General features: G+C 41.2%; 1 protein-coding gene across 2 annotated transcripts in view; it reads left to right on the top strand.

Moving 5' to 3' along the window:
• ANXA5 (annexin A5) overlaps nucleotides 1-22,533 on the top strand; it is a 55,948-nt gene extending 33,415 nt beyond the window's left edge. For both annotated transcript variants that reach the window (XM_075420918.1, XM_075420917.1), the window contains 11 exons: nucleotides 5,497-5,581; nucleotides 6,669-6,763; nucleotides 7,594-7,707; nucleotides 11,451-11,541; nucleotides 12,495-12,574; nucleotides 13,034-13,090; nucleotides 16,082-16,175; nucleotides 17,884-17,979; nucleotides 18,520-18,578; nucleotides 20,707-20,829; nucleotides 21,970-22,533. In XM_075420918.1, the coding sequence (XP_075277033.1) occupies nucleotides 5,497-5,581; nucleotides 6,669-6,763; nucleotides 7,594-7,707; nucleotides 11,451-11,541; nucleotides 12,495-12,574; nucleotides 13,034-13,090; nucleotides 16,082-16,175; nucleotides 17,884-17,979; nucleotides 18,520-18,578; nucleotides 20,707-20,829; nucleotides 21,970-22,032 (957 nt within the window). In that variant the 3' untranslated portion in view covers nucleotides 22,033-22,533. The remainder of the gene's footprint in view (nucleotides 1-5,496; nucleotides 5,582-6,668; nucleotides 6,764-7,593; nucleotides 7,708-11,450; nucleotides 11,542-12,494; nucleotides 12,575-13,033; nucleotides 13,091-16,081; nucleotides 16,176-17,883; nucleotides 17,980-18,519; nucleotides 18,579-20,706; nucleotides 20,830-21,969) is intronic.
• The last annotated feature ends 222 nt before the right edge of the window (nucleotides 22,534-22,755 follow it).

Here is a 22,755-nt window from a genome sequence, read left to right as displayed (position 1 = left end):
TGTTCCATGTCCAGGACAAGAAGGTTCATTCATTTTGTGGGAAAACTCCAGCATACCGTAATGTGCTGTGCAGACTGATCTCTCAGTGCATGTGTTTCTCTGCTTTCTTTGGAGGAAGGCTGCTGTCCTAACAAGCTGACTTTTCTCACACATCTGTCTGTGTAGTGGTACTTGTGAGTGTATAGGTGTGCATGATGCACTCTCTTCCTGCTTGATGAACAGGCTGCCTTGGAAATGCTACCCTGTGTTTGCTATTTCAGAAATCTGGAAAGAAAGCAACAAGAATATTTTCTGCTTGCGTGTTGTGGACTGATCTGTTTTGGTCTACTATTCCCAATTTTTTCCCTGAATGTAAGGTTGGGAGCATTTTGTGTATCCCTTTGTAAGCTGCCGGGAAAGGATTGCTTGCTGCTGGTGAAGGTGTGGCTGTGGTGTGTTATATCTGGAGTTCCTGTTCTGCCAGCGTGCACGTGTGACTTGGAGCACAGAGATAGTATCGCCAACTCCAGTAGTGCTTCAGAGGATTGTGTCTCACAGTCCAGAGTACAAACGTGGCTTCAGAATTGGGTCCTAAGCAGCTCCTTGGCTGAGTTGAGGTTACTGGTGAGGACACATTCTTGGAGTGTTTTTGCAAACGTCCCTGCATTTGTTCCTACATTGCTGTTGCTTGCTCTTCTCTTCTCCCTCCTTTTTTCCACCCACTCTCTTTCTTTTTTTTTTCTTCCTGTCGTACCTATCTTTGGTATCTCCATGGTGTACTGACTCAGAGTTCAGGGCAGATGTTGTGCAATTCTGTTTTTTGTTACGAGTTTAAATTTAGTGGGGCAGATGTGAATATAGTCTGCTGACCAGAGCTTACTCCTTCCATTTAAGTGGTCAATCTGAAGCATTACTAAACTTAGAGAGGTGTTTTGTAGAGGTGTCTTTATAGTTGTGCATTTGCATCAGCTCTGCACCTACATTAATCCCTTCACAATGTAATTTGCATCCTACTGCCCTTGAAATTTTGGTAAGGATGTCATGAAATAATTACATATTTCTTACATGATGTTAGTTTTAAGCACGGTTTGAACTGGGATCTCTGTGTGGTCTTCAATGGCTGCAAAGGCTTTCAGTTTACCAGCGAACACTGTTGTGCTTTATCTGCAAGATGTCTATTCTTCTGTAAGAAATCTTAAGGCAGCCTTTCATTTAGTCTAGCATGTGACCTTCTGGGCTCTCTTCTGTCTTCTGAAAATAGCGTACCTTTTCTGTTTGTCAACCCATGTGCCGGAAAATATTCTCCAGTTCCACCACTCCAGTTTTCCTGTGCCCTTTTGTAAAAAGATGGCAGTTTTTAAAAAGTCACATACCACCTTTTTCTGCACTAGACACTGGGCTTTCCAGTGGTAAACTGATGAGATCCTGCTTCTGTTGCTGCAGAGCAGCATCATGAAAGGGGGTTGCTCTTCATCGATGGGAAATCTGACTGGTAAGAACTTGCTGTGAATGGGTATGAAGCAAGGGTGGCTGGGCAGAAGCCTCAATCAGTTCGAGTGTGGTCTTTTGTTTGCTGATAAGGAATGCTTTGTATTTAACAGCGGCTAAACATGGAACCTTGTGGGTGGGAAATTTTTTGTGTGCTTGATGGGAAAAATTAAAAGGAACCACGTTAAGTGGCTATTGTTGATCTTGCAGATAATGCTGTTGCCAGGATATGTGGCCACATGACATCAAATTGGAAGCTAAAGTTGTCTCTTGGGAGAAGTTAACACAGCTCTGAGGTGCTTGTTAGAAACATCTTGCCTGATGAGATTGTATCATCTCCTTCTGCAAACTTTTGCTAGAGTGGCATAAACAAAAATAACAGAGAACATGAATTTCTTCATGTGGAAGGGCATAAATTTCGAAGCAAGATCATCTCTTGCTTTGAAGTATCTTTTTTTCTTTTTTTTCTCTGCCTTTCCTCTTCCTGCTGATTTTGTGTATCCAGGGTCTGCATTGTTCTCATTGGCAGATGTCTAGAGAAAATGGAAGCTGCTGTGTATTTCTAGTGTGTAATCACAAACTGCGTTTACACTACACTTAACAGTCAATGTATTGGGGAATGTAGAAAGAAAAGAGTATGGGTGGATTTTGGGTGTTATCATCTTGTGATATTCTTTCTGTTGAGGTCTTGCATGTTGTACTTCTCTATATTTTGCTGCCCAGTGTAGGGTGTTGCTATTTAGTGAGGGATCACTCCAGGTCACATAGGGATTGATATCAAAGACAATTTGTGTTCTTCTGTCTGTTGATGTGCTTTGGGTTCTACTGGGTGAGAAACTTACTAACCAAAATAAAAACTACCTATGAGGCTGTAGTGTTATTGTGTATCTATTTGCATAAATGACAAGGAACATTCTTAGAGATACTAAGAAGGTAATTTACCTGTATAAAAAGTTATGAACTATGTAAAGAAATGTTAAATAGTTGCCTTTCAGTTGACTTTTTTTCCTGTTAGGTCAGAACAGCGTAGCAGTTGTAGTGTTGTGATCCATCTGCAAGAACCGCTTTGTTTCAATAAAGTTTAAACTCCGCTTAATGTTGAAACTGTAGCTGACTTGTCTGATAAATGAGTGTCTGGCTTTTGTCAGAAACTCTTTTGTTGGATCTATTATTTTGTTAGAAATGTCTGGTTCATAGCTCCTATTTCAGCTTCTCCGTGACTGAAAGCTGACTGCAGGGGTTCAGGCTGTGATGGTGGTGTAGAACAGGTGCTTCTCCTCTCTTTCTTTGGCCAAAAGGTGCCGTGTTTGGGAAGGAGGAGACAGCTCTTCCCTCCATGGCCAGAGTTTGTTACCGCTGCAGAGCTTTCTGCCGTTGTCCTTTGATTTTGCAAATAAGAAGTTGGGACTGGAATAACTAATAAGGGTCCTTCTGGGCAGTGGGGTGTTATAGATGGATTTGTGGTTGTTAAACATGGTGTGCCTGAGTATTTCCTGCCATACCCTGATTGGCAGGCCACACTGCAGTGCTCTGGAAAGCTAGGTGAGTAGGTTTCTGATGTGAACATTGGGGAATGGCTTGATGCTTTCCCAGCGATGGGCCAACTATGGTCAATGTCACATCTACCCACATGTGGCTTCTGAAGGAAGTTAGACTGTAGATTGGATTTGGGCCCACAAAGCTTTGTCCAATATTGTCTTACACTAACAGCCCCTGCTGTGGTTGTGCTCCATTTGCACAAGCATATGGTATCAGGGGCAGCAAAGGTAGCCGGAGATTCTGCCATTATAGCTGCCGTCTTCGTGGTACCCAGGCGATGTGGATTTTTATTATGCTGGATGGCAGAGCTGCAGCAATATTTCTGGTTTGCAAGCTAGGTGCAGCTCGAGTACTGATTGAGTGTGATTGTGGCAGGTAGGTAGCCAAAATCCAGTAAACGCTGCGTGTCAGAAGGAAATGCCAGGAATGTGAATGGTGCCCAGACACAAAGAAAACCTTCAGACCACAGCTGCACCAGAAGAGTTTCAGAAACTGTTCATCGAGCTTAGTGTATGTTGAGGCTTTCCACACTGTGCTTTGGAAAAGAGACCTATGGAAGGATTCTTCATAGTTAACAAAAATGAGAAGGATGATGCAGAGATGGATTTAATCTGTCATTTAGTGTTCACACAAGTTGTCTTAAACGGCCACAGAGGAATGCTGGGCCGTTGTCACAAGACTTAGGAATTATGAAGGGGAATTCCACTTGCTTGTAACAAGATAAGCAAAGGAAAACTTTAACTTGAAGATCAATAACTGTTTCCTCTCAGACCTGTTGACCATTAGTCATGTCCAAAGGAGAAATGTGGTAGTACTATAATATTATTTTAAATGATATGAAACAAAACAGCAGAAAATACAATTTGAAATAACCCCATGCTGGCTGGCAAGGTAGTAAGGGAAGAAAACAGGCTTTTCAGTCTTTTATCTGTTTTTCCAAATTAAATTCCAGTTACAGAATTGAGTCCTAAATCCTTGAGATTTTTTTCATGATAGCCTTTGGAATTAGCTAAGAAAATGACAGAAAGTACATGTTGCCATGACTAAATTTGAAGTACTGCCTAAAAAAATTGCTTGTAGTGGAAAAAAGCAGAATGCTACAGTGGATTTGTCATGCATCTGAAGTATGCTGGATATTGGACAGTGTCTACCAGGAAAAAGTTTGTTGTTGCTCTTAAAACACCAGGATACTTTGTGTTCTGATTTGCTGGCATACGGCAGAGGTAGACCTAACTCGTTCCTCCTTCTGCAGTGGGAAGGGTAGGGAGTCTCTGATGGCAGTAACCTGCAGGTGGCCTGGGAGGGACCAGTGCTTTAGGGCAGTTCCTCGCTAGTGCTCTCAGCCTCTTTTCTCTCTGTTGTCTTCTGGCTGACCTGTCTTGGATGAGTACCTTGACTTGAGACCAAAGCACTGTGTGGCTGAAATTGCTAGCTTAAGGGAAAGGCTGTACCACAGAGGCCAGATGGCTGCATTGCCTGTGGAATAACGGGATGCCAGTCTCAGTAGGTGTCTTGGCACTTCCTTTCATGCTCTTTCCTGAGAGTGGAAAAATGCCCTGCCTGTAGTGATTACTGCATTTGTACAGCAAAGTTTACAAGAAATTTCCCTTCTTTAGCTGTTAGAATAAATCTTCCTATTCCCAAAATCCATCTGTTTCCCCTTTTGGCTGTTCCTTGACTTTTATAGTTTAGAAATTAACTACTGTGTTATACACATACAGACTCTTGAACTGTCATGTTTAAATAAAGGCAAGACTTTTCCGTAAGGCTTCTGTATCCTTTTGTGTTTGTCCCAAAGAGAAACTTCCTGAAGAGTCATGTTCCATGGAAACCTAGTGGAATTATTTTTGTGTTTGGATGGGCTGATCTTTTATCCTTACGTTTGAGCGGCTACTTCTTTTTAGCTGTAAACTACTATGAGAAATGTAGCTGAATCACTTGAGTAAGAAGTTGCTTATGCCAAAAGAAACATGATGAAAAATTGAAAGCCATTGCAGAGTTCAGTAGATCTCATTTGCAACGTGATGGAAAAAATAAGTGTGGTACTGGTTGAGAGCTCCAGTACGTTCTTCTTGAGGAGAGGAAGTTCTTATCTCCAAATGTGTCTTGGATCTTTGTGCAAATTTTCTAGCATACGTGATTTGTGCAGTTAATTTCCCAAATTACTTTAACACATGGTAATTTCTTACTGATTTTCCTGCATTCAGGCTGCAGTGTTGCAAATACCAATCCTGCAAACTACCATTATGTAAATATACACGAACTTAGCTGGTGTACTGCTGAGTAAAACTGTAGTAATACCTTCTGAGTGAGAGCTGTGTTTAAATAATGACAGACTGCCGTTTAGTCAGATAATTGCAAGAAAAATGCTACAATCTTTTGGGTTGTGGATTCAGTTTTAGTCTGAGCTCACGTATGGAGAACTGAAAGATGCTGTCTTCTATTTCATGGATTTTTTCCTTTCCCCCTACCACTTTTTTCTCCCTCTAGTACACAAGAGGCACCGTGACAGCCTTCTCTCCTTTTGATGCCAGAGCTGATGCAGAAGCTCTTCGTAAGGCCATGAAGGGAATGGGTAAGAGTAGTTTATTTTATGAAAAGGAAAGGGCTCTTGCTCCTTTGAAAACATCCTTTCTGAACTAATTTTTTTATATTAGCAGATGAGGGTAGGGCGTGTGCCTACATGCCATGGAACTGCAACCCCAGAGCTGCGGGAGACTGGGCGTGTCCTGGTTTTGACTGTGCTGCTCTCAAGGATATTTATTTTTAGGTTAGCAGAAAGAAAAAAGAAGGTGGTTTGCACGTTCTCTATTAAAAATTGATGCTCCACAGGCTTCTCTGCGCACAGAGTTTTACTGCACAGTAAGCTAGACTGTGGATTTACAGACGACAACTGTGGAGTGTTATGACAATATAGTAGAAGCTCCATGCTTGGAAAATGTGTGACAGCCCCCTCAGTCTGGAACTACATAAGCACAGTACAGTCACTGTAAACAAAGAATACAAGCACGCAGCATGAATGTAGACTAACAAGTGGTCTGTAAACTCGCGCTGTAGCTTTCTGCACCAAAGCTTCCTTGTGAGAACAAGTAGTAGTTTGTTACTTTCTTTGAAGCCACCTGTGGGAGGAAGCAGAAGGAAGGGAAGAAGGCAAATGTGATACACCTCAGCCTAGTGACAAATTCAGTAGGGCTGGTAAGATGCTGTGCTGTGAGGGCTATATTGCTAACTATTGTATATCAAATGGATAATAGCTCTGCACTTCTGTACTCTGAGGTGTTTGGAGTTACTGGACTGAGCTTTGCTGGGAGTTGGCAGGTTGTTTATTCTAAAGTAAATCCCTTGGTGATCAAGGTTCCTGTGTAGAATGCAAACTGTGACTAAATGTTATAGCTGATGCCTGAGGTGCTGGGAGCAGTGTCTGGAACAGAGCACTGATGGCGAACAAATAATACATAGGTCCTCCAGTCATATTTTTGCAACAGCGGAACACCAAACCTGGTGGCTCAGCTTGGAGTATGGTGACATTTGTTATTTAAAGCCTTCTGCTGTTTGTCACTAGACTGTTATTTTCAAAGCATCATTTGTTGCCTTTGGAGTTTGTGCTGCTGCTGTTTGTTTTTTAGAGTGTGTTTGTAACTCTTTGTTCTTTCTAACTTCAGGGACTGATGAAGAAACTGTTCTGAAGATCCTTACCAGCAGAAACAATGCTCAGCGTCAAGAAATTGCTTCTGCCTTTAAAACCTTATTTGGCAGGGTGAGAAGAAGAAAAATACCTCTAGAAATGAGCTGAATGCTGCCTATGGTGATTACTTAAAATTGTGAGGCGCATTCATCATGCTCCCTGTAAAAGATTCCTTCGAAGAAAATCTAGTTTTTCTTCAGTCTCCCTCTCCCCCACCATGCCATATCTTTAATTGCTGGCTAGGTTAGAGTGTTCCATTTAGTTTAGCACAAGAAGTTACTTGATTCTTCTGTATTTCAGTGCAGTATGTCTTAGGTGGGGTTTTGTGCAAAAGCTCCTGTAGTTTGCTGTTAGTATGCTTCTAGTATTGACCTCATTCTCGGTATGGAAGGAGTTGTCAAATATTTGGATGCAAGGTCTGCAATGCAAGGTGATAGCAAGACAAGAGTCTTCGAGAGCCAGAAAACGTGACAGAAATAAAGCAGCCTAATGCGGTAGGAGAGAACAAAACCAAGTATGTTGGTAGATAAAGCCATAAGTGAGTTCAAAGCAAAGACAGCTTGTTTCTTTGTTCAAGCATTGTTGGATCCTTTAGTATTCTGGCTGGGTAACCTTTGTTTCAAATAGCAAGTGCAGTGAGCAACTAGCGTTGAAAGAATTTCTGTACTGAAAAAAAAAATAAATCAATCACAATATGTTTCAGGTTTTCCAAATGCCCATGTATCCTTTTCTTCTGCCTTACATGGCTACATTTGTTTCAGTTCAATTACCAATTAAAACAAAAAGACCCCTGTCCCTTGCGCTTTTTGGTGTGTCCTGGAGTGTTCCAGCTTGCAGACGCACATGCGTCCATTTAAAATAGTTAGACCTTATTCATTACAGCACTGTTTGTTCTGCATTAGGATCTTGTAGATGACCTGAAATCAGAACTGACAGGCAAATTTGAAACATTGATGGTATCTTTGATGAGACCAACATATATTTTTGATGCTCATGCACTGAAGCATGCCATCAAGGTAAGAGGGGTGAGGGAAGGGAATTAATAATTATGTGAAATGTTTGTTGTGCTTTTATTGTTTTTAGGAATGAATGTTTGGTTGGTAAAGGGAACGCTAATTGAAGTAGCCTTTTTTCTTCTTTTTTCTTTTTTTTTTTTATTAGGAATGTTATGGTAACACCTGCGGTTATTGCTAATGCCATGGTTTTGCCTGGTTTCTTATTCATTCTAATAACTCATTACAGGTAGCTTAGAAATCTAGTCTATAAAGTTTTATGTGACATTATTTTAATGAGAAACTATGTGATCTTAAGAGAACGGTGTCACTGTAGATGCAGATGAAAATCTACATAGCAAAAGAATTGTTCCTTCTGATTTAAATACAATGAGTAGATATACATGTTGCTTTTTAATTCTTTTTGCTGCTAAAGTGCAGCGCTGAAGTCCAGCGGACACTAGGTTTTTCTGCTGTGAGGAACTTAGCTTTTATAGCTGTACAGTGGTGTGTATAGGCTGAAAATTAGTTCAAGGCGTTTCATTAAAGCGTGACGTTATTTGTATGTGTCTTTTTGACTGTTATTTAAGCTAGAGAACGTTTTGCCCCTGATGGATTACAGTGCAACTCAAAAATTGATGGGCCAGCGTACTTCTGTAAACTGGTGTCCACCAAAATTATGAGTGGGTATTATCTTTATTATTGAATGTGTTCTAAAAGCTGCCTCCAGTAATGCAGAGGGAAGATTTGATAGCCCTGTCAGTGTTACCTTTTGAATGTTTCTCTTTAGCTGAATGCATTTAATGCCTTTCTGGGAAGGCCAGGTAAACAAATAATTTACAGTCTGTATGTGTAGATATTTTAGAGTGTTTTCTTCCGTGTGGTCTTATTATTCAGCCCCTTCCCACACACCCCCCCCCATTACGCCTGTTTGATATCATCAGCCTGTGGGAATTCAGGAATTGAACATCACTGGATTTTGCACAGAACCTGTTGATTAAGGTAGAGGACATTGAACTTGACTAGTGTCAGACAGTGCTTGGTTGGGTGACACTTACACGTAGACTCCCAAGATCCTTGATTACCAACTGGTTAATATGTAGGCTTTAGTCAACTGCGCAAGCTAGTGCTCATGAACCCATGACCCAGCAAATAGTATTTGAGACAACAGAAACTTTAATCCTGGAAATTTTCTGTAATGTCTTTGTATGCAGTGGGGGAAGGGGAGATGGCACCTGACAAACTGATAAAAGGCCTTGTTGACTAAAAGGAAAACATGTATTCCCAAACTCCTCTTGTTGACTTAGGAGTCAAAGACTGACAGGGGGATGACAGAACAGACAGGCGTAGGAGGCAAAGTAGAGATAGTGGAACAAGAGTGGTTTTGTTCTTGTCACAAAAAATGATATTAAACACAAGATTCTAAGATTTCAGAGAATGTGTCTGCACAGGAAAAGATGTAGATATTGGCTTCAGTTCAGCTAAGGTGGATAACAACAGTAAAGAAGATGCAATAGCAGGGACTTCTGTGCAAGATAACTCAGCTAAGAGCACTGAGTCTGTGCTGAAAATTGTCCTATCAATTTTCACTGCTGCTACTTAGGTTAGAACTAATACAACTGCGCGTGCCTCGCTTGTTGAGCAGGCATGTTCGTGGAACAATCTGTATTGGAAAATGATTACATGTAACCTGGCAGATTTGTATTTTGGATGTCTGTGTATGGAGTTAGTATTTGGATTTGCCTTACAGGAAAGGTTGCAAATAACACGCTGAAGCAAAAAATTCACGGTGTTGTATTTCAGTGTTGCTTTTGTGAAATGACTCCTTCGGAAGCGTAAAGAGCAATGGCTTATTCTTACAGGCAGACTTGGAGTTGTGGAAAAAAGATACTGAGCTGGCTTTTGTAAATTTTATCCTTGTAAAAGTCAAGAGCTTATCCTGGAGGCCATCATGAAGCAAGTGGAAGAAAAGAAGGTTATCAGGAGTAGTCAGCATGGATTCACCAAGGGGAAATCATGCCTGACCAATCTGATAGCTTTCTACGATGACATGACTGGCTGGGTAGACGAAGGGAGAGCCGTGGATGTTGTCTACCTCGACTTCAGCAAGGCTTTCGACACAGTCTCCCATGATATCCTCCTAGGGAAGCTGAGGAAGTGTGGGCTGGATGAGTGGTCGGTGAAGTGGATAGAGAACTGGCTGAATGGCAGAACTCAGAGGGTTGTCATCAGCGGCGCTGAGTCTAGTTGGAGGCTGGTGACAAGTGGTGTTCCCCAGGGGTCAGTACTGGGCCCAGTCTTGTTTAACTTCTTCATCAACGACCTGGATGAAGAGTTAGAATGTACCCTCAGCAAGTTTGCTGATGACACCAAACTGGGAGGTGTGGTAGATACACCAGAAGGCTGTGCTGCCATTGAGCGTGACCTGGATAGGCTGGAAAGCTGGGCTGAGAGGAACCTGATGAGGTTCAACAAGGGCAAGTGCAGGGTCCTGCACCTGGGGAGGAACAACCTCATGCACCAGTACAGGCTTGGGGTGGACCTGCTGGAGAGCAGCTCTGCGGAGAGGGACCTGGGTGTCCTGGTGGACGACAGGTTAACCATGAGCCAGCAGTGTGCCCTGGCTGCCAAGAAAGCCAATGGGATCCTGGGGTGCATCAAGAAGAGTGTGGCCAGCAGGTCGAGGGAGGTTCTCCTTCCCCTCTACACTGCCCTGGTGAGGCCTCATCTGGAGTACTGTGTCCAGTTCTGGGCTCCCCAGTTCAAGAAAGATGAAGAGCTACTTGAGAGAGTCCAGCGGAGGGCTACGAGGATGGTGAGGGGACTGGAACATCTCCCCTACGAGGAGAGGTTGAGGGAACTGGGCTTGTTCAGCCTGAAGAAGAGAAGGCTGCGAGGGGACCTTATAAATGCCTGCAAATATCTGAAGGGTGGGTGTCAGGAGGATGGGGCCAAGCTCTTTTCAGTGGTGCCCAGCGACAGGACAAGGGGCAATGGGCACAAACTGAGGCACAGGAAGTTCCGTCTGAACATGAGGAAGAACTTCTTCCCTCTGAGGGTGACGGAGCACTGGAACAGGCTGCCCAGGGAGGTTGTGGAGTCTCCTTCTCTGGAGATATTCAAGACCCGCCTGGACGGGGTCCTGTGCAGCCTGCTGTAGGTGACCCTGCTTCGTCAGGGGGGTTGGACTAGATGACCCACAGAGGTCCCTTCCAACCCCTACTATTCTGTGATTCTGTGAAGAGTTCCTGTTGTGCCTGCTGCAATTAGAGTGCAGCAGCTTAAACTATCTGGGTTACCAATTCTATTGTAAAATGTGTGTGTTTGCAGTGGAAGAGAGGGTGGGTTTAACATAGCGCAGTTCCTAGAAGGGTAAAGATCATTGCTGGGTGGCTCTGTGTTTATCTGTATACTGGTTGATGAAAGACTGTATATGAACTAGAGCTATGATGGAAACTGTTATTCGAGTCATTCACTTACCTTGATGTCATTGGCTGTAATAGTGAAGAACTGAGGACTATCTGGAATGTGGAAGGGCTCATCTGAATCCTGCAGCAGTGAGTTTTTAACTGTTAGGTTGGGTTTGAGAATCAAGCCAGAACTGGAAGAAATTCTTTCTAAAACCCCCACAATATACCAGAAAGAAGAAAATAATTTTTCTGTATTTGGTCTAAGTGTATAAGCTGATGCTTGCTTTTGATTGTCAAAGGGAATTCCTGTTTTACTTTTGTTACTCCATCAACTGATTTATACTTGCACCCCTGCAGGGAGCAGGAACCAATGAGAAAGTGTTGACTGAAATTCTTGCCTCCAGAACACCTGCGGAAGTGCAGAATATTAAACAGGTTTATCTGCAAGGTAAAGTTCTGTATAAAACAAAGTTCTAGGGTATCTGTTCAGTTCTCTTAACATGATTTTAGCTCGTCTTTCAGATAAGGTCTATCTGTGAACTGACGGATGTGTCCAATAAGTGGGTTTTCTTTCTCCTATGTTGCAGAACTTCATATTGAAAAAAATAGTTTGAATTGTAAACTAAAATAGATTTTATTTTGGGGCTATGACTGCAGGTTTTATGGTCTTTTGTGCTTTAGAATTAGAATTCATTCAAATGCATTTCTTTCTTTTACCCATTGTTTTGGTCCCTTTGACTGAAATGGGATTTTTAGTCATTGGAAACTAGAGAACGGCTATCACTTAAAAAAATGGAAGTGATTTTTTGCCTTTGCTCAGTGTTCTGTTCAAATGCATTTGCGCTAAAGCAGGTTCAGCTTGTTGGTTATCCGCAGGAGTACATGCTTTTACCCTGTGACTGTGAGGTGTTCTTTTTTTTTTAAGGCAATGTTTAATTCAACGCATTTCTTTTACCTCCATACAGATTCCTGCCACACAAGAAGTTCTCATGTCTTAAAAAGTTCAAGGCAAAACTTAGTCTCCAAGGGCAAAATTTATTAGTAGTAGACTTTTCTGGACTCACAGTTCTTGTACAGTTATGAGAATGACATATTTCAGCACAACTCCAGATCTGTATGCTCTTCAGTTCCTTGAAGAGCTGAACCTGTGCAGGTCACCTTGTATTTCAAGATATTTTAAGTAATCTGCTCCTGCTACTAGGTGTGAGATGCTATCTTTTCATCTCTTTAACAAGAATGTTAGGTTGTATGTGAAAGCAGAATATGTCATAGATGTTAAAGCTGTTCCTGATAAATGATTCTACAAGCTGTGAATCAAATTAACTTTTTGCTTTTCCTTGCTTTCTCCTCAAAATAGTGAGGAAGTCTATAAGGTAGTGAATGGGTATTGCTCTTTTGCAGAGTATGAGGCCAACTTGGAGGATAAGATCACAGGAGAAACATCAGGCCATTTTCAGAGACTGCTGGTGGTCCTGCTGCAGGTCAGCATCGCTTTGTGTGCAGGCACACGTGTAGGATTTTCACTTCTGTTTTCCTGTCTGATGTACACTTGTCACTTTCTGATTACTAAGCTGGGATTCTAGATAGACCTGGTGATAGACAGGATTGGTTCCGAAGCTGAGTCACTTCCCCTGACTTGCAGGGTCAGTCTTGAGCTCTGTTATGGGTCATTTCCACATCACTGAATTGAAAAACCTGCTGTGATCCTCGTGAGTGTAGCAGAATGGCTGCTGTGTGGGGTTTTGAAGGCAGTAGGAGAAGAGAACGCTTATTTCATAAAGACACATGCAAACAGAAGGGAAAAATATGGTGAGTTTGGAAAAGATGCATTAGGAGTTGACTTCTCGCAGTAACTCTTACAGGCTCAGTATGACAGATAAGATTATTTTTGATTCAACTTTTGATTCTTCAGTTTAACAACTTTTAAAAATTCTCTTTAGGCGAATAGAGATCCTGATGGCAGAGTTGATGAGGGTCTTGTTGAGCAGGATGCTCAGGTGGGTGAATGACTTGTTTTTTGGGGTGTTTCTACATCTTGTGAAGAGAGTATGCAGCTAGAATTCAAATGTGAGAGAGAAATTGTTAAGGTTCTTTGTGTGTGTTTCTTAATACATTTTCCTGTGCTTTTATACATTCTGGACAAAAGAAGCATCAAAACCTGAAACATTGGGATGAAGATTTGTGGCACTTTCACATCACAAGCATGTTTTGTTTTGCTTATTGCTGAATGAGGTGCCTGAATGGAACAGTGATTAGATCACTAGAACAGAGAGTTATGATTGCTGAGGCTTTGTGCTGCTAGAGAGACCCACTGCTGGAAAACTCAGAGAAGTTAATGGTTCGTTCCTTAATATCTGACTTGAACTTATCTCTGAATTCGGTCCTTGCATATCATATGTCATATACATGTCATAGTGAAATGTTAATGCTATTCAGTGAGAGATGTCTTCATAGAGGGTGAAACGCTAAAAAGAGAAAATATACCAAATATTCTGCATTACTGTACCCAGATGACAGTCTAAGAATTGCCTCTAAAGAGTTTCTAGGGCCTTACGTATTGCCTTTGCAAATATTGACCATGACGTTTTCGCTGATCACTAAAATTGCGCTCTGGACAGGAACAGCAATACCAGCAGTAAGTTGGTATCCTTGATGCAGTCTCTTCCTGGATGCTATTTGCTTTGGTTTTAGTTGTAGTAATGGTCAATATTTCAGCGATTTGATTACAGAACTCGTTTAATGGATGTTTCTTCTTGGTTATTTCAGATAACTCTGGGCTACACAATTTATTTTCATAAATTTTCAGTTGAGATGAGAGAAAATACAAGGATTGTTCAAGGTGACAAGGAGGAAAGGCAGAATACCAGATCAGTAAACCATTCTCCTGATAGCAGGGCAAGACGGAGAAACAGACTGGCAAGATGTATCTTATTGGCACAGGCCTATCCTTTGTTATGTAAATTCAGAAAGCATTGTTCTCCTGCTATTAAAATTAATCCTGTGGAAATGAGAGCTTGAAAATGAGTGACACAAGTGTTTGAATTGTGAGTTAGACTGTTTTGTGAAATTGTGTTAGTCTTGCCCTTAGCTAGGCTTACATAATTGAAGAAACCCATGAACTACAGGCCTCGATAGGTAGATAGACTCCTTTTCGCCTCTTTAATTGATTTGAAATGAGCATCTAAATTTAGGAGGCACGATACCTAAAAGTAGAAAAAAGTCCTGGCTTTCTAAATGGTCTCTGTGGCTTGTTATGTACATTTGGCTTGAGTTGAGACCCAAACAGAGAAGTGTTCTGTCACATTTCTCTTCATTGATACATTTACATTCAACATCTAACATAGCTGGAACAGATTCAGAGAATTTTCTAATTTTCAGATTTGAGGTATGTGACTGTGCAAATATAAGACTATTTTTGGCTTCCCAGTGGTTTTCTTGATTAATATGATATTCTGGGAAGGATTTAATACATTAGAGGGCAGCCTTTTTACTCAGTGGTGATTTTTAGGGTTTTTTTTGGTCCATGATTACTAAAACATTAATTCAAAGCTGTCGGGGAATGGGCATTCATACTGTGAGATAGTATGAATGTGCAGGTAACTTCCAAGATTCTTCTGAGAATGCCTGGAGGAGAAAGTTTTACTCTTTAGAAGAGATTTTGTAAATATCACTTTTTTTAAAGTTATGCAATTGACATACGTTTTGGGTATTGCACAGCGATGGAGTAGGTAAAAACTCACAAATGTGAAGTGTCATTCACAACGTCTGGTACCTCGAAAGAAATCCATTCCTGGCATTTCTAAATGCTGTGCTGGGACTTCACGTTTGATGCTGGATGGGGAGTGCTGGTGTACATTTGAAGAGCTTAGCATACATTATTTGAACTGAATATGTTTGCAATGCCTTCATAGCCTTTTTTTCCCCCTACTCTTCTCCTCTGTACCATTGATATTAAAAAGAGCATGCAGCAGCCACAAATGTGTTTTGAATAGGATTGTGGGACAAACATCAACAGGAAATTGATAATATTCTATTCAGGTTTTACAATATGGACAGACAGATGGCCAACAGCTTTGCTATGCAGTAGATTTAGTGTTGGGGATTTTTCTAAGAAATATGTGATTGCCTGAATATAGGTGGTAACCTGTTTGCCTGTCCTTTGCTCACTGAGCAGGGAGAAAAAAAGTACTGTGTACTAATCTTTCTCCTTACGTAGTGTTTAGCACATGATTTGGAAAAAAGCTTCTGAGTGTCAGGAAAAAGAACTAATTTAAGTTTTTGTTTGTCTGGGGGTTTTTTTACATTTTTTTTCTCTCCCCCCCCCCTCCCCCCCTTTCTTATTCAAACTTTCAGAAGTGCTTTACTTTCCTAAATGCTGCTAATGGCTGTCTGGATTGAAGAACGAACCTGCCTGAAGAACAATGAATGTGCTAAAATGATTAAAATCTGTTACTTACCTGGTTTCATATGGCTAAGAATTTGGCAGCCCACAAATCCTGTTTCCAAGAGCTGCTAAATCCATCTTCCCCTCCTTTTCGGAAATGTTCTTCCTGGGCCAAGTTAGCATGGTTGTCCCATTGATATGAGTCATCATGTAATAATGTTTGGCTAGTCTGATTTGAAAAAGGGGAAGGAAAAAAAAAAACAAAACTCAACAGAAAAAGCAGCATTGAGAAATGGATTTTATCTCCTGTATTATCACAGTTTCACAAAACTTCAGACTTATGAAAAGGACTTAGCACACAGTCAATTTTAGGGTCTTAAGCAGGGTTACTCATGTAAATGCTTTCACAGCTGATTTCAGAATTTATCATTTATTTCGTTCTAAAGTCAGTTCAGTACTTGGCAATTTTATTTCATTTTTTTCCCTCCAGCTATAGCTTGTTAGTAAGTTTAATGCTCCTTAGGGTGAGACAAATAAAGCTTTTGAACAGGGTGTGTGGACACATAACAAATGCTGTTGTTTTGATGTCTTGAATTTACAACAGGTTCTGTTTAGAGCTGGGGAGCTGAAATGGGGAACTGATGAAGAAAAGTTCATCACCATCTTGGGGACCCGAAGCATTTCCCATTTAAGGAGAGGTAGGTGATGTGGTTGATATATGCTTGAAAACTTCTGCCTGAAGTCTCAGTGTTACCCAGCTGGTGGTAGGAATGGTAGAAAAGTTGTTTCTGGTACCATATTTATCAAGCCCAGAAATCTTTAATCACCTCTTCCCTTTACTTAGTACATCTGATTTTGTTTCCTGTACTTCATTTCCCCGCTAGCAGTGGTGATCTCCTGCTTGAAGGAGTGGTGTAATAGATCTGAGGAACAGCTGAGGTGTTTCTTTCTGGATGCTGGTTTATAATTTTTCTTTTTTTCCCCTTTTGAAAGAGGTCATGATAGTAGGATTGATGCTGAGGGTCTGTTAGGAGTTAACATAGTCTGATGGAGATCCAACCCTGAAAAGATCAACCCTTTTATAGGTTCATAGTTATTAACTCTTCATAAAGACTCAAGAAGTTTTTTCCAGCTCCTTATCCATTCATAAGTCAATTTTACCAAGCTGTTTAGGCCATTGGAAATAATGACCAGTAAGTTTTGCTTTGGTTCTCCAAGCTTTTTGTTTTCCTCTTTGAACCTATGGATTCATTTGGATTTTCAAAGGTAATTCAATTTGTGATTTTACAACTTAGTTTTTTTACCATTATTTGCATTAAAATAATCCTAAATCCTTTGTTTTGATGCACCCAACATTTACTTAGCATGATAGAAATGTAAGATTTCATAGAAAACTCAGGTCTTATAGATAATCATGAACACTGACTTGAACAGACTGCCAGTAGGCCAGGTTGTTTGTGTGAAGTTAATTTGAAACTTCCCTGCTTTCCATTTCCCTCTTCGCGGCACACTGTCACTATGTGTTCACAGAATCACAGAAGGGTTGAGGTTGGAAAGGACCTCTGGAAGGCGTCTTGTCCAACCCTGCTTGAGCAGGCCTACCTAGAGCAGGCTGCCCAGGACCATGTCCAGATGGCTTTTGTACATCTCCAAGGTCTCCACAACCTCCCTGGGCAACCTGTGCCAGTACTGAATCACCTGCATGGGAAAAAAAGTGTTTCCTGATGTTCAGACAGAACCTTCTGTGCCTGTTGCCTTTTTTCCTGGCAGTTGGTAGCACTGAAAAGAGCCTGGGTCCATCTTTACACCCTGCTTTCACATATTTGTACATATTGATGAGATTCCCTTTTAAGCCTTCTCTTCTCCAGACTGAACAGTTCCAGCTCTCTCAACCTTTCCTTGTAGGAGGGATGCTACAGTCCCTTAATCATCTTAGTGGCCCTTCACTGGACTTGCTTCAGTTGCTCCGTATCTCTTTTGTACTGGGGAGCCCAGAACTGGACCCTGCATTCCAGGTGTGGCCTCACCGGTGCTGAGTAGATGGGAAAGGACCTGCCTTTCATGAACCCATGCTGGCTGGGCCTGATCCCCTGGTTGTCCTTCACATGCCCGGTGAGCACGCTCAGGAGGAATCGCTCCATAATCTTCCCCGGCACTGAGGTCAGGCTGACAGGCCTGTAGTTCCCGGGATCCTCCTTCTGGCCTGAGGTTGTTCCTCCCCAGATACAGGAATGTGTAGCAGTCTGGTAGGAAATAGGTATTTAAAACAAGACAGAGATAAGAATGAATGGACGATAGTGTTTGAGCTGTGGATAAGGAGACACAGATGACATTAACCTGTACTGAGGAGCATACTGGCAGAAATGGAGGCTGGACACGTAACTAAGCATGCTTTCTGTTTTGCAGTGTTTGACAAATACATGACTATTTCCGGCTTTCAAATTGAAGAGACCATTGACCGTGAAACCTCTGGTGATCTGGAGAAGCTGCTTTTGGCAGTTGGTAATTAAGTCTTAATAGATCTATAAATTTATTTCCAGGCCTCCGTAAATTGCAGTTGTTACAGCAAGTGACGTGAAAATGTTTCCTTTTTTGAAGTTAATCACCTGGCATCTATTTTTGTATTTAGAGAGTAGGCCTTTATTCTTCCTTTAATAGATGGGGTCTTGAGAGGGAGTGGGGCAGGGGGTGGTGGTGAACTGCATTCCGTTCGGTCATGTGCACCTCGGTCAGAAAGTGAGACAAAACTTTGCCTTTGTTTATATTTCTAGCATCTCATTTAGGACAGTGTCATAGATTTTTAGCTGGAAGTGGAATTTATCTGCCAAGGTCTTTCTTTCTATTAGAAATATATGGTACATTCTAACTCCTAAAACCCAAAGAGTTGTAGCAGGGGAACAGACTAGCTGTCAGCTGTATTTGTATTTTGTATAATTGTCCACACTGGAGAGTATGATCCAGTAACCCACACCTTGTCTTGACAGTGAAAGATTGTCGTGTATTGAATAGCAATCAGTAATTTAATCCTTTGCCTCTTTTCAGTGAAATGCATCCGAAGTGTGCCTGCCTATTTTGCTGAGACTCTCTATTATTCCATGAAGGTATATACATGTTTTCCATACAACATCTTCCATCTCCCCTGGCTACAATTCCTCTCCCTTTCACTTTTCCTTCATTTCTTCTTTCACTGCAAATGCCAGCAGGATACTGTATCACTAAGCAGCAGCAAAAGGTTTGGGGAAGGCAGATCTGGGAGTGGATACAAACGATTCATAAACTTTGCTTTGAGTTCATTGTAAGTTTGTCAGACCATAAATCTTTTTCAGGAAACATCAGTCTCATGAGCTGTTTTTGAATTTGGTCTTGTTACACTGGCAAACATCTGGCTACATCCACTGGGCACCTTCAGCTAAATAAAGACTACAGTGTCTTTAGGTGGTGGATATATTGAGGAAGGAAAGATGACCAAAACTGCAGATTGTGCAGATTTAGTGCTCTTTGTTTTGGAGGTGAGCATTTACAGGCTGAAGGTGTAGTTAGCTTTGAAACACATTTTGATGACTATCCATCCCATTTTGGGAGGGAAAAAGAAACTCCTCAAAGAAAAAGGAGAGAAGCTTAAACAGCCACAAAACATTCTGCAGGGGAGTCCCATCTGCATCACAGCTTTGCCTGCTCGTGGATGGAAAGAGATCAGCAGGGAAAACATTTTTTTTTTTTTTAACTCACAGTGGCTAATATTAATTAAATCCGAGGCAGGTAGTCTATCGTTTTCAGGCAAGTTACCAGCTTGCCTGAAGAATTGCTCCCTTCCCCTTGCTGGAAAGCACTGAAGTGTGTTTGTCACCAGATGGTTGCGTTGATGAGGTGTCAGCATGAGAATTTGTGAAAAGAGATGACATGATAGCTTAATTTTTAAAAGCTGCTTTACTGCTTTTATAAACTTCAGTGTAAAGTAAGGTTCAGGTGGAAAATACAGAATATTATAACAGTATGTCGAGAGCTGTGTGAGGAGGGTTACTTTTTTCTCATTTATTAATTTTTAGTTTTTGAAGAATGCAATAGAAAACCTTTTCCTGTAGGTTTTAGAATCTTTTACATTTCTAATTACTTTTACGTTTCTAATTACTGATTAATGTCTGTTGGTGAGATAAATAAAAATCATTAAGCACTTCAGATAAGAAAGATCATCACTTATTGCTTTGGCAGAAGCTTTTGTACTTCTAATTAGTCAGTTTTGGTCTGACAAAGTTCTACAATGCACAGAGTTTGCTTTCATGATTAGGTGGGGTGGAGCCTGGCTTTTACCAGAATCTGATGTGAAATCCTACTCGGAAACCACTGGACTCATGGCATAACTTTTGAGCAGCTTTAGGGCATTTTTAGATATAATTCAAGAATATTACAGCCAGTCGAAGGATTGAGTGACGCTGGACGTTAGGCTGAAGATGATCGTGGGGGCTCTGCCAAGTCCTTCCTTGAGGTGCATTAGCAGGTCAGCACGTGAAAATTTGTATTGCTTCAGCTTGTGTGGAGTCTGACTTGTCTGAGCAGGAGGGGTCAGGACGTTAGTCTGGCACAGCCTTGCCAGCACAGGAACTGAAAATGTTTAAAGCAGTAAAAATGGACAAAAGAGTGGAGCATGTCTGCGTGGTTGGAAAAGGTTTGTGAAGTTTGCCTTCATAATAAACAGCTGGATAATTTGTGGAATGAGTTGCTCTGCCTGTGTCTTGCTGTACAACGTTACGTGCTTTGTATTAGTCATTGTTAGGATTTATGTACCCGGTTCCAGAACTGACTGCAATTCTGCAGTCTCAAACTACATTGAAAGGGTGATTTGCACGTGATTCTGATCATGGTGATCAGATACACTACTGTGTAGTCTTTGAACTGGTTCTTTTAAATTTATATGGGCATTCACAGTTGAAGCCTGTGAGAAGAAATATGAAATAAGAGGTCTGACCATACGGTGCTTCATAGAAGTCCAGGGATTAGAGCACCTTGCATGGTCAGTCCTCTGTTCTCCACACTGCAGTGTGAATATCTTGTGATACAGTCTCAAATATTCTCTGTTTTGGAGTAGAAATGTAGTGCAGAAGTGTTTTGAGTCACCACTTGTTGCACTTGGTGCTTTCATGTTGTACTCTGGTTGTTTGTATTTGTTGTTTTGCTACAGCATCTGTCCAGAATAAACTCATATTTTAATATTATTTAAACTTTTCTCTTTAGGGGGCTGGCACGGATGATGATACCCTGATCAGAGTCATGGTTTCAAGAAGTGAAATTGATCTGTTGGATATTAGACAAGAATTCCGAAAGAATTTTGCAAAATCATTGCATCAAGTGATTCAGGTAAAATCATTGTTCTGTTGTCAGGGAAAACAGGGGTGATTGAGATGTCATTGTTTCTACTGTTTATTTTTATGGAAGAGGGTGGATGTGAGTAGAGCTGGATAACACAGTGCGCTCTGAGAGTGGTGGTGGTTGGTCTTCAGTTTTGTGAAGTACCACACAGTGTCACTGAAGTGGGGGAACACTTCCTATGAAAAGCTAAAGGTTTCTTTCCAGTGTTCACTACCAGAGCAGATGTGGTTTTCTGAAATTGCAATTACTCATACACCATTTTTAGCTACTGCATCATTTCCTTTTTCTTGTCTGGCTTCCTACTGATTTTCAGTGCTTCAGAGAGGGTGCTGGCTCTTGAGAAAATAATATTGGGGTTGGGAGTCCAAACTACCACAAGGTTGAAGTTTAAATCTTGGATTGTGGTGTGGAACCTTTTGCACCGTTTCAAAGTGGAAAGCATTTCACTGTGGAATCAGTCTGAGTCATCATCTCCTTTGAGTGGATGGGAAGGAGCAGGAATGGAAAGAGCCAGCAAGAAATCCAGAGCCAGCTGTTGGTGCAAAGTTGAAGCCAAAATGCTTTCTTTTTCCTAGGAATATTTTGGGGGTATTTTATTTTTAATATTTTAATGCTGCTTTTTAGGATTTTCTGTTATCATTCCTAACATTATGCTCATTTAGTTGGGCTGGGTGGAGTTGCTTTTGACACTGTCAGCCAGGCCCACACAGCTGTCCTGCGCAATTAGTAGCAGAGCTTCCCGTTAATTACAGAGAGAGGGGCTGGGGCCTTTCTATGTGATGACAGGTGCGCTTTGCACATTTAAAAGGTGATTGCTTTTGGTGCTGCTTTGCGCTTCTCCTTTGGATTGTCTCACTTGCAGATGAATGCATTCTTATATGTAATGGGTAGCTCAGTTCTACTAAAGCTTTCAGAGGCTTTTTGTGTTTCTGAAAGTCTGTCTGTGTAAATACAGCTCTAACATAAGAGACAGAGAATTTCCTTGCGTCATTGCTGAGTGGAGAGTCATCCAAGTGGATTTCCTGTGGGTGGGACAAATGTATAATCTGTTGGAATCCTCCTTGGCTGCTGCTTTTCTGCATATTTCTGTGGCTGTGACTCATGGTGACTGGTCTGTTACATTAACAGAAAGATACATCTGGGGACTACAGGAAAGCACTTCTGCTCCTCTGTGGTGGAGAAGATGAGTAATGGTGACAGTGACACGAAGGATTTGTTGTACTCCAGCTTTGCAGCCCTTTAGTTAGCATGTCTAGCTAAGTTTTTGTATCTTAATGCTTTGTGGCTGTTTGAATTTATACTAGTATTGCACTTACTAAAAATGAGCATATTGTTATCCAAGCGATAGCTGGTCCCTCCTCTTCCTGACATCCCAACTTCCAGGAATTTCAAGTGCCTTTTGTGAGTATGCGAGAGCCGTCTGCGTGGAAGATGGGTGCTGAGCACAGAACCCAGTTCCTTGCAAGTTTTTTGCTGAAATAGGAAAAAAAAATAATCATGTATTTCACTAATAATTTGCAGATTCTTTTTTTGCTTTTATTCCTTACATTTCCACTGAATGTTAAGTTAGCTCTGATATTGCAAATGAAGAAAATATATCCTTTGTATGTAGTATTTGAATGAATTTGCTGAACATAATACAAGCAATTGGAAATTGCAGATCTAAAGGACCAATAAAATTTTTCCCTCTCAGCACAGTTGTATGTGGTTTTTAATGGGCAAAGATCTGTTTTGTTTTTTTTTTTTAAATATGATTCCACTACTTCAAACCATTGGTATACTTTTCCTACTGTTATGTAGGCTTCTAAGTTTATATGATGTTTTTCAGCTGCACATCTTGATGTCTAGTCTAGTATATGGGTGCTGTGATGATGCCGCTGTTCAGTATTGCGGGAATATTGTTGGTGCTTGCTG

Source organism: Opisthocomus hoazin, chromosome 5 (genome assembly GCF_030867145.1).
Source record: "Opisthocomus hoazin isolate bOpiHoa1 chromosome 5, bOpiHoa1.hap1, whole genome shotgun sequence".
Classification (NCBI taxonomy): Eukaryota; Metazoa; Chordata; class Aves; order Opisthocomiformes; family Opisthocomidae; genus Opisthocomus; species Opisthocomus hoazin.
This window is presented reverse-complemented; position numbering and strand designations above follow the sequence as displayed.